General features: G+C 46.4%; 1 protein-coding gene and 1 long non-coding RNA gene across 8 annotated transcripts in view; one reads left to right on the top strand and one right to left on the bottom strand.

Moving 5' to 3' along the window:
- Window positions 1–12,596: 12,596 nt before the first annotated feature.
- LOC140625197 (uncharacterized) lies at window positions 12,597–13,849 on the bottom strand. The gene is made up of 2 exons (XR_012024571.1): window positions 13,709–13,849; window positions 12,597–13,047 (listed from the first exon to the last, which is right to left on the bottom strand). It is a non-coding gene; the product is annotated as an uncharacterized lncRNA (long non-coding RNA).
- Window positions 13,850–14,262: 413 nt separating this feature from the next.
- The window catches only part of ACAP2 (ArfGAP with coiled-coil, ankyrin repeat and PH domains 2), a 131,173-nt gene continuing 123,418 nt past the window's right edge, over window positions 14,263–22,017 (top strand). For 2 of the 7 annotated variants that reach the window (XM_072811933.1, XM_072811937.1), the window contains exon 1: window positions 14,268–14,426. In XM_072811933.1, the coding sequence (XP_072668034.1) occupies window positions 14,374–14,426 (53 nt within the window). In that variant the 5' untranslated portion in view covers window positions 14,268–14,373. Of the gene's footprint in view, window positions 14,427–22,017 lie in introns of all 7 variants that reach the window. The other 5 variants (XM_072811936.1, XM_072811935.1, XR_012024360.1 and 2 more) reach the window with 4 other exon arrangements.

Raw genomic sequence — 22,017 nt, 5'->3', positions numbered from 1 at the left:
CAGCGGGGCACAGGGCTTCTTGCTTGCGTGGGAGCTACTTTCCCAGTGCGGGAGGGACTGACTCGGGGGTCAGAGACCAGTGCGGCGGGTCCACGCCCGGCGCCCGCCAGGCCCGTGGCCCCAGGGCAGGGCGTGTCCACCCAGAGGCAGCCGCTCGGCCTTGGTCCCCAGGCGTCGGTCTCTAAGCGTCGGTCCCTAAGCGTAGTTGGCCCCCAAGCATCGGTCCCTATTGTCGGTCCCTAAGGTCGGTCCCCAGGCGTCGGTTCCTAAGCGTCGGTCCCTAAGGTCGGTCCCTAAGGTCGGTCCCCAGGCGTCGGTTCCTAAGCGTCGGTCCCTAAGCGTCGGTCCCTAAGGTTGGTCCCTAAGGTCGGTCCCTAAGGTCGGTCCCCAGGCGTCGGTCCCTAAGTGTTGGTCCCCAGGCATTGGTCCCTAAGGTCGGTCCCCAAGCGTGGGTCCCCAGGCGTCGGTCCCCAAGCGTCGGTCCCTAAGCGTAGTTGGCCCCCAAGCATCGGTCCCCAGGCGTCGGTCCCTAAGGTCGGTCTCTAACCGAGCTGTGCCGCCCCGGCCTTTCCGGTCCTGCAGCTGCTCGCGGCGGAGGGTCGTCGCGGTGGGGGGGGGGGGTGCGGGCTCTCGGGCGCGTGGCCCCGGGTCTGGCGGCGGTCAGGGGAGCCCCGGGCACAGCCCAGCCAGGGAGGGCCGCCAGGTGCGCCGCCAGGTAGGGCCCAGCGCGGGCCAGAGCCTCGGGGAAGGAGGCGGTGCAGCCGGCTGCGGGCCGCGCGGGCCAGGTCGCGGCCAGGTCAGGGCCCTGCTCTGGCACCTGCCGGTGGCCTGCGGCGTCGAGGCGGGCGGCGGCGGCGGCGGCGGCGGCGGAGCCGGGCTCTGCCCCTAGTCGGGACACGCTGGGTCCAGGCGCCGAAGCCCAGGCTGGGGGCCCCGGGCTCTGAGCCGCCCGCTCCTCGCGCCTCTATTCTTTACTAAATTGCAACATCCTCCCTTATCTTCTCAGAGAGCACAATTCTGGTGTTTTGAATGTGCAGTTTGGGATTTTTTTTTTTAAACATTTTATTTACTTATTCCTGAGAGACACACCCAGAGAGGCCGAGACCCAGGCCGAGGGAGAAGCAGGCTCCACGCAGGGACCCGCTGGGGACTCGATCCTGGGACCCGGGGTCACCCCTGGGCTGAAGGCGGATGCTCAACCGCCAGGCCACCTGGGCGGCCCCAGTTCGGGATTCATAGCACTTTGGCAAGCATTTGTTTTGGTGCAAAAGGCTATTAGTAACGGCGACATGACAACATTTTAAAAAATGAGTACCTCAACTATAATCCTATAAAAATAAAATATAAAAATGAATACTTCCCTCTGGTGAAACTAAACCTCTATTTAAAAGATGTTTTTGAAGTCATAATTATAATGTAGATCTGTACCGTGCTGTAGGATTATATGTTCAAAGGACTGATAGGTAAAATTTGTCCTCTCCGTTCCCAAACCCTACCTTTTTCTTTTTCTTTTTTTTTTTTAAAAACAAGAAGTCACTTTGTCATTAGGAGAGATCCAAGAAGGGCGCCTGGGTGGCCCACTTAGTTAAGCTACTGGGCTCAGGTCACGATCCCAGGGTCCTAGGATTGAGCCCCACATCGGGCTCCGTGCCCCATGGGGAGTCTGCTTCTCCCTCTGCCCCCTCACTCCCCTTGCTCCTGCGCGCTCTCTCTCTCTCTCCCTCAAATAAAAAAAAATATTTAAAAAAGAAAAAGAGATGCAGGAATGAAGTACCCATAAACCATGCTGGGCAGATCGTTCAGTATAGGTAGCTTCTTAGCTTTTAAGGGACATACTCAACTCTCTTTGTACTATTGATAAGAATTGAAGAAATGTTTTAAATTTCAACCACAGAAGCCAATAGCTTGGTTTATCCATCAATATCAGGTTTATCACATGAAAGAAGACATTTTTTTTCTATTGCCTAATACATCCCCTAGCACCTCCACCTACAATCTGGAGGCTATTAAAGGGAAAGGAAAGATATTCAGAAAAAAAGCAGTTCAGGGGTTCGTGCTGAGGGTTGTCGATGGTTTGGCATTTAAGGAGAGAAACAGTGAAGTTGGTTCAAGTCAAGGCTTGAGTGACCCCCACTTCAATGGCAGCAGGAGAGAGACCTGTTCTTTGTTGCATACCCCTTTGTACCATATGCAAATATTTAAACGTATTTAAGTCATAAATAATAATAGCAACAAGACTAGAGTCCCCAAATATTTCAATTTAAACTTCATTTTCATGTTTGGGAATGCCAAATTTTCTTAATAAAAGCAAAGATAGGGATCCCTGGGTGGCGCAGCGGTTTGGCGCCTGCCTTTGGCCCAGGGCGCGATCCTGGAGACCCGGGATCGAATCCCACATCGGGCTCCCGGTGCATGGAGCCTGCTTCTCCCTCTGCCTGTGTCTCTGCCTCTCTCTCTCTCTCTCTGTGACTATCATAAATAAAATAAAAATTAAAAAAAATAAAATAAAATAAAAGCAAAGATAATAGGGTATATGTTTTGGTGCCCACCAAAAGGAAGTGCTGGAATGTTCTGTGAGACCATACCACATCCTCATGTATAAGCACTTTTCAAGCTGTGGATTCAGCATCTGAGACAGACTTCAGTGGAAGAGCTGCTTAGCTGGCTAACAGGAATAGAAATTAGGCTTGTAGCAATTCCTCCTGGAACTTGAGAAAATATCTTTCTTAACAGGCTGCTTTGAATTCTTTCTTTCACTAATTAGAACAATTAGCCTTGTCCAAAACAAAACCTAGGTTTTTGGCATTACTTTTTACTCTCTTCCCTGTAAGGTGTTAATTGTTTTAAACTTTCATTTTAATTGCCTTATTATTTAATATTTTCAATTCAAGAAATATGCAGGATATAAATAATTAAAACAAATAGATAAAATTTGAAACTCTTCAGGATCTACTATTCTTGGAATAATTAATCTGAAAAAAAGTTTTTCTGATTGTAATAGTAATATAAGGCGCGCCTGGCTGGCTCAGTTGGAAGAGCATGTGACTCTTGATCTTGGGGTTATGAGTTTGAGCCCAACAATGCATGTAGAGATTACTCAAAAATAAAATCTTTAGGGGGCCCCTGGATGGCCCAGTTGGTTGAGCTTCTGACTCTTGGTTTTGGCTCAGGTCTTGATCTCAGGGCTTGAGACTGGGCCCCAGGACAGCTCAGTGCTCAGTGCTCAGTGCTCAGTGCATGGTCTGCTTAGGGTTTCTCTCGCCGTCTCCTTCTGCCCTTCCCCCAACCTAAAAAAAATAAACAAATCTTTAAAAAAGTAATAAAACCTTAAAATATATATAACTGTCTACAACAAAAGAAGAGATAAAGGAGTGAAACAAAACATATAATCAATCATTCCTAGCACTGGATTTTTTTCCTTTTTTTTTTTCCCCAAGAGTAACTTACGTAGTAAGTTACATAGTATTCTACTGTATGAATATATTGTGATTTATTCAACCAATGTATTAGTAAAAAACTTAGGATATATCCTTTTTTCCTCTGGGAACAACACTGCAGCTAACCTGCATATGTATATAAGTCCTGTGTTTTTCGAATTGATACACCTATTTAGCCTTTTGATACCTATGGGCCTAAATGTCCAAAAAAGTTCTATGCTCCTACTATCAGCTTATGAGAACCTCTGTCTGCACAGTGTCACCAATTCTTACTAAAAATTTCCCCTTATACATGTTTCCTGTTTCCTTTTTGAAACTAGTTTATCTTCTCGTGAGCCAGAGCTCTCAGAACTTGTAGCATCGCCAGCCATGCTTCTTTGGAAGAATAGGCATTTCCTCCTGTGTTGTGTGTGCCAGAAGGCAGGCCGTGGGCTGGGATTTGCCTGCTTCATGTAAAGCAAGCCCCATCTCATAACTGCACATAAGTGCTAGTCATGTATTTAATATTATTATTATTATTATTATTATTATTATTAATTTATGATAGTCACACAGAGAGAGAGAGGCAGAGACATAGGCAGAGGGAGAAGCAGGCTCCATGCACCAGGAGCCCGACGTGGGATTCGATCCCGGGTCTCCAGGATCACGCCCTGGGCCAAAGGCAGGTGCCAAACCACTGCGCCACCCAGGGATCCCAATGTATTTAATATTAAATAGTAATTGAGCTCCAACTATCTGCCAGGCCTGTGCCACTTGATAGGAGAATAGTGGTGAGCAAAACAGCCGGCTTTTTTTTTTTGCTTCTCAGGAAGCTTATACTCCAACGGACCATTTCCTAAGGCATTCTTTTCTATCTGTACCATCTGAGAGGGGAGGACAAGTGTATCTTTCTAACTTGCATGTGTTCGATTTCTGAATTCAAAATTTTTTTGCCCTTTTGCATTTCTTCCACTTTTTAATATAACCATTCTTGGTCTGGTCTTTTTCTTTCTGATTTGTCAGGATTAATTACATTAATCCTTTGCCACTGTGGCAGATTTCAGTGCCCCTCTTTGTCTTTGCCAACTGGCCCTTGACTTAGTTCAGGTCCTAGATGACCATGGTAAGTGGAGCTGGACTTGGTGCTTTTAGGAGAAACAGGAAACAGGGTTTCTGAGCCCTGGGCACTGAATCCCCACCTGGTCTCATAAGTGCACAGATCACTCACTCACTGGGCCTTCATTTCCTCACCTATAAAATAAAGGAGCTGGACACAACACGGTTTTTAGGTTCCTTCTAGCTCAGATAATGTTATGGATTTTAGAGTACATTTGCAAACTCAACATGTATTGGATGTTAATGCAAGGAACTCTGCTAGACTGTGAATATACACGGATTAAGGGCTAATAAGGGAACATAGATGTGTAAACAAAGTAATCTATCAGGATGGAGTGTTGAGTGCACAGCCCTGAGACAGTGAGCTCTCAGTATATATATATATTTTTTAAGGTAGCTATCTTGCACTATTCACAAATATTGAGCCCACGTGGGATTAAAGATTTACACGAGAGGAACAAAATTTTGAAGCTTGTATAAGAGAATGTCTTCATGATTTCAGGGTATGAAAGGTTCCCTCAAATACAGAAAGCACAAATCATAAACAAAAAGATAGATTTGGCTACATTAAAAGTAATTACTTCTCGTTATTAAAAATCACCATATAGAAAGAACAGCATCCACAACTGAGAGAAGATAGTTGTAACACATAATTGACAAAAGATATAACGATGTTCTGCAAGTAAAGAAAAAATAACTCTAATAAAGACTGGGCAAGACAGACACGACTAAACGTTTCACACACGTGGCCAATAGCATGCAAAAAGCTGTTCAACCTCATCAATAAGGAAACCTTGTATATGTAAGTTGTAAACTCAATGAGATGATGTTTATACCATCAGATCGGCAAGAATCAAAACATTTGGCAGCACCACATATCAGAGAGGGTAAGGAGTAACGGGGCCCACGCGGGGTGGAGGTAAGACAGCGGTTTAACACTTGGCCATGAGCTATCTCCAGGGTCTACATGCTCCGTGGCTCAGCAATTCCACTCCTAGGTATGTGCCCTGCAGCTATTCTTGTAAATGTGCGCATATCTGTGTGCACGTGCATCCCTGCTGTCCCTTCCTCTTGTTAGAAGGACACCACTCATGTCAGATTAGGGCCCCAGACTTAGAGACAAGAATGCTTACAGCAGCATTGTTTCTGAAAACAACTGTAAACAACTTAAATTCACAGGGGGAATGGATAAAGTATATTCATACTGCAGTGAAAATGAATGATCTAGAATGATCTAGAATTATAGACATCAATATGGGTAAACTCCATAAACATGATTTTGAGCTAAAAAAAAAAAGTACAGGAGAACATATGTAAAGTTAAAATATCCTACAAAAGTAAACAGTATGTTATTTGGGGAGACAAATACAAGTGGAACACAAAGTGAGGGAGTAACAAATGCAAAATTCAAGATATTTTCTGAGAGGGAGGTAATGAGACAATCCGGGAGGAACTTAGTGTTGGGAACGTTCTGTCTCATAACCTGGGCAGTGGGTACAAGGCATGTATTATTCTTTATGCTCTGTATTTCCAGATAGCATGAGCTCACACACACACACATAACACGGGTATGTGGAGTGGGGAGGAGGGGGCAGGTTAGGAAGCAGCATGAGGTAGCACATGCAGGGGCCCGGGAAACGGCACGGTACACCTGGGGAACTATAAGCAGTTTGTCGTCACTTGAGCATAAGGTGTGGGAAGAGGATTGGAGATAAACTCCTTCAACACACACTTGTGTTGCGTCTACTCGGAGCTGCGCGCTGGGCCGCACGGGGGTCACACAGATCACGGGGCCAGTTCCCGCCTGTGAGCCTGTGGGCCGCGGCCTGCGGAGGAGGAACGCTGTGTATTGGGAGCACGGCCGGGGGGCCAAATCCGGAAGGGAGGCTTCCTGGAGCCCTGACCTCTGGAGCGCATTCTGGAGCATGAGTGTGAGCAGCAGTAATCCTGCCGAGGACTGAGGAAGGCTGGTCCCCGGGCGGGGAAGGCTGTGTGTTGGTGAGCCAGATGTGAAGGCCTCAATGAACGGTGGCGCTGGGGCTTGGAAGGTGGGTGCAACGTGGGGGAGACGCGCAGGAGAGCTCAGAGGCAGGCCACAGCCAAATCAAAACGTTAGGAAGCAACTGCTTAGAAACACCGTGTTTCGGGCCCCCGGGGATGGTACTTGGGCGCAGACTGAGCCTCCCACTGCGTGAAGCATGCAGGAGGGTGGGAAGGGGGTGGAAGGCAGGAGGAGCAGGAGAGGGCTCACTGAATACACAGCCAGCAGTGAGAGGCTGAGCATTAAGTTGTGATCTGGGCCCCTCTAACCTAAATCTATCTTTTACCTCAAACCCGTGGCTTGTTAGATGTAAAAAAATGTTATATTCTAAACACTGAAAACATTATATGTTCCAGTTCAATCTCCTATTCTTAGTGAGCTCCTACTACACTGCCAGTGTCTGTGCCAGATCCTGGAGTTACAGAATGAACACTAGCGTTTGCTGAGTTTCAGTGAAGGCCGCGTGCGACGCTTGCCCGGCACCCCCTCTGGAAAATACGACTTAGCCCACGAATCCATATTAAAACAAGCACAGCAAACCTCTCCAGGGGATTCTGTTACATATGGAGCCAGGCACTGTCGGGCACTGTCGTGTGTATCTCACATGACCTCGGATCACCCCGACACATGAGCATCATTCTCTGAGCTCGTCATCTCTGGAGAAATCCATGCACGTGCACAAGTAATCATGCGGATGTGAGTAAGGAAAAGCTCACTCTGGAGAGAGATAACATCCATTTATCCCTTTACCAGACACTAAGTGCCAGCCACTGGGCTCGCTTCTAGAGCCACAAAGACGGAAATAAAGGCTCTACCCAGACGTGCCAGGCCTGAAGATAATCTGGGCATAAAAATCTCAACTTCTAATACCGAAGTCTCTGCTACTAGTCAGGTACAGCAGGTGAGAGAAGGCCCAGGACACAGGGAGCCGGCACGTCACTGTGAGCACTGTGAGCGGAGCACCCGAGGAGATTCCGGTTGAGCCAAGTTTTAAATAATGGACAGGAGCTCGGGGGCAGCGCCCGGCACAGGCCGCCAGCAGCTCTCGCACGGGCTGAGACAAGCCCTCTGCGGGCGGAGGAAGCCCCCCGAGTTGTTGAAGACAGGACAGGTGGATCCAACGGCCTAGGAGATGGGGTCCTGGGGTGCGGTTGGGAGTGTGAAGTGAACGTATGCGAGTGCCTCAGCGGGAGACATCTGAGGTTGAGCCTGTCTGTGTATGGAATGTGCTGGGTGAGACGAGGTTTAAGGTGGGGACATTTAAGGACCGTTTGAAGTGACTTTTTTTTTTTTTTAAGATTATTTATTTACTTATTTGAGAGAGAGAGAGAGAGAGAACAGGAGCAGGGACAGAGAGAGAAGCAGAGTCCCCGCTGAGCAGGGAGCGGGATGTGAGCCCAATCCCAGGATCCTGGGATCATGACCTGAACCCAGGGCAGATGCTTAACCAACTAACCCACCAGGTGCCCCTGAAGTGACAGGAGACAGAGATAAACTTTCTTCTCTTTATGGATAGTACCGCGTCCCACCAGTCATTCTCCAGCTTGAAAACCTGTAGGAGCTTATCTTGTTTTACTCCCTCACATTTGGTGGACCATCAGATCCTTTTGATTTTGTTGCCTAAACATCTTTTGATTGCAAAGGTCTTGGTTGAAAACCTCTCAGCTGCTAACAGTGTTTTTGGTCTCAGTCCTCATAGCTCCGCCCCCTGGATACACTCTCTTTTAAAATTCAAACTGAATTGTGTTACTCCAGGCTTAAGTTCTTCCGATGGCTTCCCGTAGCCTTAAGATAGAATTCCTTAGGGTGGCAAAATGCTTTGTGTCTGGTCACCGTTTACTTCTGGAACTGCGACTAAAGGTCCTTGGGAAAACCTTCCTCACTTTCTCTTGGTTCTTACTTTTTCAAGATTCCTGATGTCTGGAAGATACCAGAACCCTTGTTCCTCCTACAGAAGAAATGACCGTATGAGTCGCTCCCCGGGCTCTAGAGGGGAAACACTGTTTATTTCACCTGTAGACCTCAGAGCCTGCTTTGTGACTGACCTGCATATCTGCTTAATGGACATTATTAAATGAAGAAAGAATAAGTGAATGTTGAAATCACCTTAGCTGGTGGCAGGAGTTGGGGTGGAGGACCGTGAGTCAGAAGGCAAACATGGGTTTACTAGCTGTGTCTTATGGGACCACATCCCTGATACTCTCTTTTAGGGAAATTGCCTTGTCTACTAGTCAGTCACCTGTCCTGCAGCCTCCGTCCTGATCCCCGTTCCTGTACGGATGATTAAATTGGGTAATCCGACCCTCCTATTTGCTCACTGTGGACCTGTGTGACCTGTCATGAAGGATGAGCTGGGTTAATCTGTTTTCTCCTGGGATCTGGGAATTAGGAAACAGATTAAAGTGATAAGCTCCAGGAGCATAGGTTGAAAGGATACATCAAGAATTGTCAAAAAAAAAAAAAAAAAAAGAATTGTCAAAAATATATGAATTGCATAGTGGCCCTGAAATTTATTTTTCTGACCTGCGTAATGTTTTCTAGTATTTTGAAAGTGTTGCCAACATTTGAAAATTGGGGAGGATTCACATTAAAATCTAGCTGTTTGGCTTCTCTTATAAAATCTGAAGGCTTGATATGGCAAAAACATACTGGAGCTGAGCAGTACACAGGGCATACGCTTGCCCCTTCACCTTCACCTTGCCTCTCCCCCGCCCCGCATACTGCTTACACCTGGCCAGCTTCATTCACTTACATTATCTGCTTGGCCCCTGTAGCTGTCTGACAACCAACTTGTTGAAGGAACCAGTAGCAATGAGGATTGTATCCAGGCCAGGCTCACAGGGGAACAGAACCCACACAGAGCAGAGTGGATACCTGGTGAGACTTGGGCAGTTGGTGAGAAAAACTGAGGATAGAGCCACTAGGGGAGGGAAACCAGTTCCCACAGGTGTGTGGGTTCTTCGGCTTCCCAGTTCCAGAAGCTACCCACAGCTACCCTCATCAAAACGCCTGGTTCTTGACATAATTTGCAATGCACTGAGCCAGGCTAAGTCAGCGATTGAGTGGGAAACTGGTAGAGAATAGCAATGAGGACAGTAAGACAGTAGTGTAGCGAGATGACATTAGCCACCCCCAAAATAAGTTCTTGTATGAAGGTGGAATGTCAATTATAAGTTCTCAAGAGTTAGATTCTTGCTAAGTATCCTGGCCAAGGTGGATCAGGGAAGGGGTAGTAAACAACTTCTACTGAAGAGCATACAGTTAAAAGTATCCTCACATGGGATGCCTGTGAGCATCTGCCTTCGGCCCAGGGCATGACCCCAGGTCCCGGGATTGAGTCCCACATTGGGCTCCCTGCGTGGAGCCTGCTTCTCCCTCTGCCTCTCTCTCTGTGTTTCTCATGAATAAATAAAATATCTAAAAAAAGGTATCCTCACAGAGGGGCCCCTGGGTGGCTCAGTTGGTTGAGCAGTGGACTCTTAATTTCGGCTCAGGTCATAATCTCAGAGTTGTGAGATGGAGCCCCACGATGGGCTCAGTGCTCAGCTCAGAGTCTACTTGGGATTCTCTCTCCCTCTTGCTTGTGTGCACACCCCCCTGCCTCCCCCTGCCCCTGCCACTCACACTCTAAATAAATAAAATCTTAAAAAAAAAAAAAAAGTATGCTCAGAGACAATCCAGAGTGTCCTGGGAAGGATGGACTATGGGCATACAGGGTTCCAGAGGTTTTGGAGGAAGGTATTGGGAGGTCTGGGGAGAAGACACTTGTGAGATTTAAGGTTTGATCATTTATATCCCTTACTAATTCTCACTGCCTGTTGAAAAGAGATGTCTGTATTTCAGCAAACTGAGAAGGCTTCCTGAAAGAGGTGGCATTTGAGCCGCACCTCTGAAATGAAACACATGAAAAGGAAATGTTTCATACGTAAACAGAGCCACACCCATAAAGGCCAAATTCTAAAGGAGAAGCAGGCAGTTTGCAGTTAGAGTCTTTATTTGACACAGCAGCAAGGGTAACAGCAGGCAGGGAGACAGGGAGAAGCAGACTCCCCGCTGAGCTGGGAGCCCGACGACGCAGAGCTCAATCCAGGGATCACGACCTCAGCCGAAAGCAGACGCTTAGCTGACTGAGCCACCCAGGCACCCCTACTTCTAATATTTCTTAATTTAGAACATATCCTACAATTGACAACCCCCGTGTGCTTGCTTTACCACAGGGCAGAAAAAAATTTTTTGACAGTGTTATCACTGACTGGATGTACATACATTTAGCTGTCCACATTAAGAAAATGTTCATTATTGACAATTAGCTTATTTGAGTTACTTTCATTGAAAGTGGCATACAGCTGAATTTTAATTTGAATCTCAAAGTGTCATATTAGGCCTTTTCTAAAAGGTTACATTGTGTTGAAGCATTGAAACAATATTATCTTACACACAGATTAGTTGTCATGCATTTGGAATACAATTAAATGTAGAAATGGCCAACTCTCTAAATTTGACACAGAAGGTATAAGTCCGGCAGAGGTTGGCTTGACCAACTGAAATGTCTGAGGACACTGAAAGCTTAACTGTCAATAGTTTCCAGTTATCAAAAGAAGCTGTGCAGATTCCAGGCATATGCAATTTATTTTTTTTTAAAGATTTTATTTATTCATGATAGACACAGGCAGAGGGAGAAGCAGGCTCCAGGGAAGGAGCCTGACCTGGGACTTGATCCCCAGTCTCCAGGATCACAACCTGGGCTGAAAGCGGTGCTAAGCCACCCAGGCTGCCCAGAGGCATATGTAATTTAAAAAAGAAACCAAATTACCATATGATTTCACTTATACATTTAAGTATGTAAGTATGTTTCTTTTTTTTAAATTTTTATTTATTTATGATAGTCACAGAGAGAGAGAGAGGCAGAGACACAGGCAGAGGGAGAAGCAGGCTCCATGCACCGGGAGCCCGACGTGGGATTCGATCCCGGGTCTCCAGGATCGTGCCCCAGGCCAAAGGCAGGCGTCAAACCGCTGCGCCACCCAGGGATCCCTGTAAGTATGTTTCTTAAACTCCTTAAGAATTCCTTAAGGAATTTAAGAATCAAAACAAATAAGCAAAGAGAAAAAATAAGAGAGAGAGATCAAGAGACAGCCTCTGAATTATAGGGAACGAATTGATCGTGGGGTGGGGGGGATAGGTTAGTGATGGGGACTAAGGGGTGCACTTGCCCTGAGGAGCACAGGGTGATATATGCAAGTGTCGATATCTATACTGTACATCCGAAACCAATATAACAGCTGTGTGTTAAGTAGGATTATTATTATTTTTTTAGAATTTTTCTTATTTATTCATGAGAGACAGAGAGAGAGAGAGAGAGAGAGAGGCAGAGACACAGGCAGAGGGAGAAGCAGGCTCCATGCAGGGAGCCCGATGTGGGACTCGATCCTGGGTCTCCAGGATCAGGCCCTGGACTGAAGGCGGTGCTAAACCGCTGAGCCACCTGGGCTGCCCTGTTAAGTAGAATTAAAACAAAAGGTTAAGAAAATAAAAAAAGGGGATCCCTGGGTGGCGCAGCGGTTTGGCGCCTGCCTTTGGCCCAGGGCGCGATTCTGGAGACCCGGGATCGAATCCCACATCGGGCTCCCGGTGCATGGAGCCTGCTTCTCCCTCTGCCTGTGTCTCTGCCTCTCTCTCTCTCTGTAACTATCATAAATAAATAAAACTTAAAAAAAAATAAAAAAAACTAAAATTCTATAAAAAAAAAAAGAAAATAAAAAAAGAAACCCAGTTTAAAACCAAGGCAGAAACATATATACTGCTTGTATAGTCTCAGAAACGTCTCAACATGACACTATTCCTTTTCTTTTTTCCTTTCCTTTTTATACTGTTAATTTCTAATGGTGCAAAAGGAGATCAAGATGCAAGCTCTGGTTATGTAAACCATCATCCCATCATGCTACACTTAGCCAGACGGGCGACACGGTTATGTAAGACTTGAAGCAGTGGAAGTGAGGAGGCTTACATTTATTATTTATTCATTTATTTATTTATTTATTTTTTATAAAATTTATTTATTCACGAGAGACACAGAGAGAGAGTGAGAGAGAGGCAGAGACCCAGGCAGAGGGAGCAGCAGGCTCCACGCAGGGCCCCGAGGCGGGGCTCCATCCTGGGTCTCCAGGGTCACGCCCCGGGCTGCAGGCGGCGCTAACCGCTGGGCCACCGGGCGTCCCCGGGAGGCTTACACCTAGACTTTGACCACAGCACTGAAGAGAGCGGTACCGGGATGCTGGCAGCCCCCGCTCCCGGCGTGGCTTCTCCGTGGCCTCGTGTCCTTGGACTTCTTAGTTCGGCTTCGGGGCAACTGCATCCCATCAGCGCTTTCCCTTCACTTTACAGCCACACAGACGTTCCCATCTCTTTGCCTTCAGGCTCTCGCTCGCAGCCACTCTGCTGCCGTTGCGTTTTATGGACATGCTTCAGCTTGCGCTGCATTTAAGTGTAATGCTTGTTTTTTTTTTTTTTTAATTTTTATTTATTTATGATAGTCACACAGAGAGAGAGAGAGGCAGAGACACAGGCAGAGGGAGGAGCAGGCTCCATGCACCGGAAGCCCGATGTGGGATTCGATCCCGGGTCTCCAGGATCGCGCCCTGGGCCAAAGGCAGGCGCTAAACCGCTGCGCCACCCAGGGATCCCTAATGCTTGTTTTTTTTAAAAAATATTTTATTTACTTATTTATTCATGAGACACAGAGAGAGGGGGGGGGCAGAGACGCAGGCAGAGGGAGACGCAGGCTCCACGCGGGGATGCGGGACTCGAACCCGAGACCCGGGGTCACGCCCCGGGCTGCAGGCGGAGCTAACCGCTGAGCCACCGGGCTGCGCAGGTATAGTGTGTTCATCGTGGTTTCTTCTTCTGCTTTTTTTTTTTTTTTTTTTTTTCTTTTCTTCCTTTTCTCCGGCCACTGGCATCTTAGGCTGGGTCCGACGCCGGCAGCCTGCAGGGCTCCGGGGGCGAGTGTGCAGGGGGGCGGCGCGGGCCACGGGGCAGGGAGCCCGGCCGTCCGACCCGCCGCCTGCGAGCCGGGGAAAGCCCCGGAGGTCTCGGAGCTGCCCCCCCCGCCCCCCCCGCGCGACCCCTCTCCTACCTGCCGGGACCCTCCCGAGCGAGGCCCGCTCGCCCCGCAAACCGGATCCGCGGTCCCCTGCGCGGCAGACGCCGTCGACGAGAGCCACGAGCGCCCCCGGCCCGCCGCCTCCCCGCCGCTCCCGGCGTGCCCCGCGGCCCCACGCGCTGGCAGCTCGGCGGGGCGGGGCCTCCGAGGGAAGCGCCGCGCTCGGCCACGTGACTTCCTTCCGGGGGAGCCTCCGCGGGCCTCCCAGCCACCGGCGCGGCCCGCCCCACCACGCCTGCGCGCCCGGCGAGGGGGCGGGGCGCGCCCACGACCGCGCCGCTCATTGGCTCGCGCTGCCGTCGCTCGGCTGCGTTGCCGCGGCGCCCGCGGGGGCGGGGCCGCCGGAAGCCCCGCCCCCCGGCCGCCGGGCCCGTGGCTGGCTGGCGGAGGCTGTCACTCCCGGGCGGCTTCCCTGCGGCCGGCGCTCGGCTGGGGGCGGGAGGAGGAGGGGCCGGCCTGGGGCCCGACCAGCCGCCGCCGCCGCCGCCGCCGCCGCCGCCTGCGCGGGGCTATGAGCAGCGGGCGACGCGCCCTCCGCCGCTCCGCGCAGCGCTAGTCGCCGCCCGGGTGCCCAGCGCCGCGGCCCGCGGCCCCCTCGGCTCCCCCCCCAGCGCGGCCGGCGACGAGGCGGGGGCAGGATGAGGATGGCGGTGGACTTCGAGGAGTGCCTCAAGGACTCGCCCCGCTTCAGGTACCGGCGGCCTGCCAGGCCCCGAGCCCCGGCGCGCTTCCTCCCGCCGCCGCGGCCCTGCCTGCGCTCCGCCCCCGGCCCCGCCGACGAGGCCCGGCGCCCGCACCCCCCGCCCCCCGTCCAGGGCCCGGCCGCCCGGCGGGTCTGCGGGGGGCGGAAGTGGGAGCGCCCTGCCTCCTCCCGGCGGCTCCGTCCCCGGCTGGGCTGGGCTCGGTCCTCGGCCCGGGGCTCGGTCCTCGGCTCCGTCCTCGGCTCCCGGGCTCCATCCTCGGCCCAGGCTGCGTCCTCGGCCCCGGGGCTCCATCCTCGGGCCGGGCTCCGTCGGCCGAGCCGAGCGGCAGCCCTGGGCGTCCCGAGCCCGTGCGCCCCCGCCTCCGCCTCCGCCTCCGGTGCGCGCCCCTCGGGGCTCCAGAGCGGTTTCCAGGGGACCCCTTTGCTGGGTTCTATCTCCCGGCGCGTTCGTACGGCTGCCCTCGGGCCGCTCGGGAGTAAGGGGGGCCTTGGGACGAGCGTTAGCCGGTGAGCCCCCGGGTCCGAGCCTGCCCAGCTGCAGGCCGAGCGGCGCTCAGGGATGCTTGCCTGCATCCTTCTGGGAGCTAGCTGTGCGCATCCTTTTTTTTTTTTTTTTTAAAGATTTTATTTATTTGTTAGAGACCCAGAGATAGAGAGAGAGAGAGGCAGAGGGAGAAGCAGGCTCCACGCAGGGAGCCCGACGGGGGACTCGATCCCACGACCCTGGGGTCACGCCCTGGGCTGCAGGCGGCGCTAACCGCTGGGCCACCCGGGCCGCCCCATGTTCTCTTTCTTACCACGGATTTCCCCATTCCCTTTACAGTGAAACGCAAAGAATTGGTAAAACCGAGGAACTCCCACTTCTAAGAACATTTTGTTTTGTTTTGCCTTTTTTTTTTTTTTTTTTCCTTTGGAGGAGGGTGTTAATTTTATTCGCAGCTTAGAGCTGTTGTTTGTAAAAAGCTGCATCTGGTTTGATCGCGGTTGTTGGCATTCGTTTTTTGACAGTTTTATGGTCCACGTGAATTAAAAGGACCCAGAGGGGACACGCATGGATTGCCTAGGACAGCTTCTCAGGTTGGAGTGCAGACTGTGGCAGATGAAGTGATTTTTAAAGTATACCTCAGAAAACCCTGCTTTTCGTGAATTTTTGTTTATATGACTTGGCTTTTTTTTTTTTTTTTTTTTTTTTTTTAATGAAGCAGCACAGTATTTTTCCTCTGGAGAATGTGGATTTATACTCAATTTGTTTCACATATTAAGTTTTATTAAAAAAAAAAAACAAGTTGAGAGAAGGGATATGGAAATACTTGTGGCCACTGATGTTCAGAAACTTGTGATGTCTTTGTTTTTGAAATAAAGGAACCATTGAATATAAAATAAGAGGGAAAGATACTGATTAGATCGTATGGAATATTATGGTGAACTTTGTTAAACTTGAGTATATTCTATTTTAATTCAGTATTAGAGATTTTTCAAGCGTTGCTTCTGGTATTCCAGTTATTGTTGGCTGCACATTGGGAAGAGAAGTCAAGCTTGAAGGAACTCCAGTATCTGGTATACGTTTTTTTAAAGCTGCATTAGATTTGCGATAGAAGGGGGGTCTCCCTGGTGACTAGATCAGTTAAGCATCTTCCTTTGGCTTGGTCTTGATCTCAGGGTCCTGGGATCCCCTCCTGAGTCTGACTCTGCTCAGCAGGGAGCCTGCTTCTCCCTCTCTCTTTCCCTCTCTCTGCCTTCTGCTCTGCCTGCTTGTGCTCTTTCTCTTATTCTCTGTCAAATAAATAAAATCTTAAAAAAAAAATGATTTGCAATGGAAGTATGCCAAGAAATAAAAGTCTCATCGCTCACATTCCTAATTTTTCCAGTCTCTATGTAAGTTTGTATAGCATTTGAAAATAATGTTTTAGAATTCTTTTATCCATATGCTTCATGTATAAGAGAAACTTGACTTTTAAGAGTATCTGCATGTTGTGAGTGATATGTTGAAACTTTCGTATTAGAACAGAAGATTTGTGAGGGGTGAGCTTGTTAGTGGTTTTGGTTTTGTTTTTGCTTTTTAAAAAAATCTTAGATTTTATTTAAGAGAGAGTGTGGGAGAGCATGAGCAGGGGCATAGACCGGGTGGGGGGAGCAGCTGCAGAGGGAAAAGAGACTCCCTGCTGAGCAGAGAGGCTGCCTCTGGTCTCCATCCCAGCACCGCGAGGTCACGATGTGAGCCGAAGGCAGACACTTAACTGACTGAGCCACCCTGGTGCCCTGTTTATGCTTTTTTTTTTTTTTTTTAAAGATTTTACTTATTTATTCATGAGAATACACAGAGAGGAGAGAGAGGCAGAGTGTGGCAGAAGCAGGCTCCATGCAGGGAGCCCGATGTGGGACTCGATCCCGGGTCCCCAGGATCACACCCTGGGCTGCTAAACCGCTGAGCCACCAGGGCTACCCCCTGTTTATGCTTTTTGATTGCAAGGCAGCTGCACCATTTATTCCTTGTGGGGTTTCTGATCTGTTGTGCTGCTTTTAAACTAATTCTTACTTTTATGTTCCTTCATACACAAATCTTATGGCATTTAAGTCTGGCATGGGGACATGCCTTAGGTGTTGTAGAATTGATGCAGAAGGCAGATCTTGCTGAAGAAAAATTTCACCAGTGTTCAAGTTTTAATCATTAATTGTCCTGCTAGGTTGTAAAGGAAAATTGGAGGGGAGATTGATGAAATAGGGGGAGAAGGATGTTGCTATTGCAGCATTGTCTGTAGTAATTTGAATAAAGCCAATGGTTACGTTTACATTCCTATGAACATTTTTTTGTTTGTTTTGTTTTTAGATTGGAAGGCACGTTTCATTGTGTAATTTTGTGCATCCAGATTTAGTTTTTTAAAAACCAGTCTAAAGGTCAACATCTTGTTCATCTAAAAATCTATCAGAAAGTACATGTGCCTAAGTATACTTTTTTTAAGTGGGAATTTTCCATTTTGATCAACATTTGTTTGAACAAGTTTGAATTTGTTTGGACCCTAAATTGTATATGCAGTTGGTCTTTAAAATTTTATAAAATTTTAATAAAATTGTGCTTTTATTTAAACATGTGGTTCACACAGGAAGTGAATATTTTATTTTTAAAGGTTTTATTTATTTATTCATGAGAGATGCAGAGAGAGAGGCAGAGACACAGGCAGAGGGAGAAGCAGGCTCCCTGCGGGGAACCTGATGTGGGACTCGATCCCCGGTCTCTAGGATCACTAAACCGCTGAGCCACCCAGGGATCCCCGAATATTTTGTTTGAAACAAAAAGCTGAATTAATTTGTGCTTTCTGAATTGTAAAACATTTTTGCTCTAACTAGTGTTCAAATATAAAAATACTGGCATTTATAAGTCTTCAAAACTTTAGTTTTTACCTGACGCACATTTATGTTTTATCCTTAACACTGTTTGTTGTGTGCCGTTCTGAAAGTTTTTTCATTTGTAGATTTTGTTTCAGATATGGTCTTTATTGGAGAACTTAGGAAAAAAATCTTAAAAAGGTTTTTTGGGGAGAAAGGTTTTAATGGGTGAAGGACTTTGATATAATATTTATCTATCTATTTAGGTTATGTTTTGCTCTTAAATCGCAAATTTACCTTCCATCTTTAGAACAGATAGACTTAACAACTGATGCTTTATGCATGGCAAACATAGAGGGCGAGGAATGTGGGGAAACATCCTTTCATTTCTGGAGTGGTAGAATGGAATTATTAAGTAGATCTATTGTGAACTGAAATACAGGTATCCTGCTATTCCTCATTGCAGCTTGTAATTCCTCATTTAGTGTAATACCAATTTAAGTTGAAATAAGGAAGAACAAGCTGCTATAATATGGCAGACAGATTTCTTTTTTTTTTTTTTTTCAGAGAGATTTCATACTAGATGCTTTTATGGCTATTCTCTCATTTAATATTAAAATATATTGTGAAGTAGGAATTATCTTCATTTTTAAAATTCAAAAAAGAAATCCCAAACTTGATATCTTGAGAAGTTAAAATTAACTTTTTTAATGGTGGACTTTCAAATGTTCGACCTGGTGAATTCACTCTTTTTATGCTGTCTCTCAAGCCACAGGGTTTAGTTGTGTTAATTAAATTTGCATTAAGTTGGTTTATGGTGTTTTTTTTTTAATCATACAGAAAGTTAAAAACTGGTTTTAGGGTATTGCCTAGAAAAGTCTCCCCATCCCATTATTATTTATAGGATATTTTTCTATCATTTCATAGTAATTTTTAGTTTCCTGTAATAAAGCTGGATTTTAGTTTTGAGAGAGTTCAATTTTATTTTCTTCCTAATAGAAGTCATTTGTCCTAACACTTTTTATTGAATAGTTAATATTATTTACACACACACACACACACACACACACACTCCTTTGTATATTTTTCTGGGTTCTACTCTTTTTCACTAATATATTTGTCTATTTGTCAAATACCATTAATATTTTAGTTACAATACTTTTCATAACTAGTCTGTTGTAATATCTGGTGGGACAAGTTTTCCCTTGTCTCCCCCCCCCCCCCAATTTATTTTTCTTATTTATTTATTTATTTTTTTTTATTTTTTTATTTTTTTTAATTTTTTATTTATTTATTTATGATAGTCACACAGAGAGAGAGAGAGAGGCAGAGACACAGGCAGAGGGAGGAGCAGGCTCCATGCACCGGGAGCCCGATGTGGGATTCGATCCCGGGTCTCCAGGATCACGCCCTGGGCCAAAGACAGGCACCAAACCGCTGTGCCACCCAGGGATCCCCCCCCCCCCCCCAGTTTAATGGCTATTCTTAAATATTGTGTTTTTGTAGTACTTTCTTCAATTTCAGAAAAGGGTATGTCATTCTGGTGTATTTTGCCCTTCTTTCTTTTCTTTTTTTTTTTTTTAAGATTTTATTTATTTATTCATGAGAGACACACACAGAGAGAGAGAGAGAGACAGAGACACAGAGACACAGGCAGAGGGAGAAGCAGGCTCCATGCAGGGAGCCCGACGTGGAACTCGATCCCGGGACTCCAGGATCACGCCCTGGGCTGAAGGTGGAAACTCAACCACTGAGCCACCCAAGGCTTCCTGCCCTTATTTCTTTAAAAACTTTTTCTTCTATAAAATTTCAGTGTTGTTACATACAAAGGTATGTTTACAAGAAACATACTTTAGTTTTTTTAAATTTTTAAAAAATATTTTAAAAACATATTTGACAGCACAAGCAGGGGGAGCGGCAGAGGGAGAGGGAGAAGCAGGCTCCCTGCTGAGCAGGAATCAGGTGCAGGGCTTGATCCCAGGACTCTGGGATCACAACTGGAGCCAAAGGCAGATGCTTAACTGACTGAGCACCCAGGAGTATTTTTCTTTTTGTTTTTTAATGATAATTTGCTTTTATTTATTTATTTTTAAATACTCTCTATACCCAGTGTGGGGCTTGAACTCATACAGGAAACATACTTTAGATTCAAAGACACAAATAGGTTGAAAGCAAAAGGATAAAAAAGATAAATCATGCAAACAGTACCCAAAAGAGAGTTGGAATCATATACTAATATCACTTAAAATAGACCTTAAGATAAAAATTACTAGAGATAAAGGACATTTTATAATGATAAAAAGGTCAATCCATCAGGAAGACCTAACACCTACACACTTTCACTTAGCAGATCCCCAAATACTTGAAGCAAAAACTGACAGAATTCAAGGAAGAAATAGACAATTCAGTAATAAGAGTTGAAAACATAAATACTTTCAATAATGGGCGGAACAATTAGGAGAAGATCAACAAGGAAATAGATGTGAGTTATAACACAATAAGCCAACAAGATAATAATAGGTGCATAATAAATGATAGATGTATAATAGATATAATTAAAACATAATCTATACAACATGTCATACAACAAAAGTGAGTTCACATTCTTCTCAAGTACATGTGAAACATTTTTCAGCATAGACTGTATGTTCGGCTATTAAGCAAGCTTCAGTAAATTTAAGTTTTGAGACCATGCAAAATATGTTCTTTGACCACCATGAAATGAAACTAGAAATCAGTAACAAGAAAATCATGGGACGCCTGGATGGCTCAGCGGTTGAACGTCTGCCTTCGGCTCAGGTCCTAATCCCGGGTTTCGGGATCGGGTCCCGCTACAGGCTCTTTACGGGGAGCCAGCTTGTGCCTGTGTCTCTGCCTCTTTCTCTCTCAGTGTCTCTCATGAATAAATAAATCTTTAAAAAAAAATCCAAAAAAATCAGAAATATGTGGAAATTAAGTAACACAGTCTGAAATAACCAATGAATCTAAGAAGAAATCATAAAGGAAATTAGGAAGTACTTTCAGGGTTCCCTGGGTGGCTCAGTTGGTTAGCATTGTCTTTGGCTCCAGTCAGGATCCCAGGGTCCTGGATGGAGCCTAGCATCCAGCCTATCCAGCCCTGGGCTGGACGGGCTGGGTATCATCTCAGGCTCCTTGCTCAGCTGGGAGTGTGCTTCTCTCTCCCTCTGCCTGCCACTACCCCAGCTTGTACACTCTCTCTTGATCACTCTTTCTCAAATAAAAAAAAAAAAAAAAGTCTTAAAAAAAGGAAATACTTTGAGACAAATAAAAACAAAACCATGTATAAAACTTATGGGATGCAGCTAAAGCAGTGCCTGGAGGAACATTTATACCTGCAAACATCTGTGTTAAAATCATCTCAAATCATAATCAAACCATAGAAAGAAACTACAAAAAGGAACTAGTGAAGTGATCTCAAAGCAGGAAGAGGGAGGAGATAAAGACTAGAGCAGAAATTTAAAAAGAGAATAGAAGAACAGGAGAAAAAGTAATAAAACCAAAAGTTAGTCTTTCAAAAAGATCAGTAAAATTGACATCTTCAGCTAGACCGAAAAGAAAAAGAAGACCCAAATGACTAGATTCAGGAATGGAAGGGAGGACATTGCTTTTGTCCTACAGAAATACAAAGGGTTATAAGAGAATATTGTGAATAATTCTATGACAATAAGCTAGATGAAATGGATATAGTCCTAGAAAGATGCAATCTATTGAAACCAACTCAGGAAGAAATGGAAAATCTGAATAGACCTAAAAATATATAAAATATATAATTTTATAAAATAATTTATATAATTTTATGTATATAATTTTACATGTATATGTATATATAAAGAGATTGAATTAATACTCAAAAAGCTTCCTCTAGGGGGCGCTTGGGTGGCTCAGTTGGTTAAGCGTCTGCCTTCAGCTCAGGTCAAGATCCCAGGGTCCTGGGATGGATCCTGACGCTCTGTGTTGGACTCGCTCCCTGCTCTTTTTTCTCCTTCCCACTACTCATGCTGTCGCGCTTTCTCTCTCTCTCAAATAAATAAATAAATAAATAAAATCTTTAAAAAGACAAAAGCTTCCTAGGTGGTTCAGTTGGTTAACTGTGTGCCTCCTGCTCAGGTCCTATCTAAGGGTCCTGGGATTAAGCCTCATGTGGGGCTCTGCTTGGTGGTGAGCCTGCTTCTCCCTCTTCCTTTCCTTCTGTGATCTCTCAAATAAAAAATCTTTAAAAAATTAAATAAAAAAA

Source organism: Canis lupus, chromosome 35 (assembly GCF_048164855.1).
Source record: "Canis lupus baileyi chromosome 35, mCanLup2.hap1, whole genome shotgun sequence".
Taxonomy (NCBI): Eukaryota; Metazoa; Chordata; class Mammalia; order Carnivora; family Canidae; genus Canis; species Canis lupus.
This window is presented reverse-complemented; position numbering and strand designations above follow the sequence as displayed.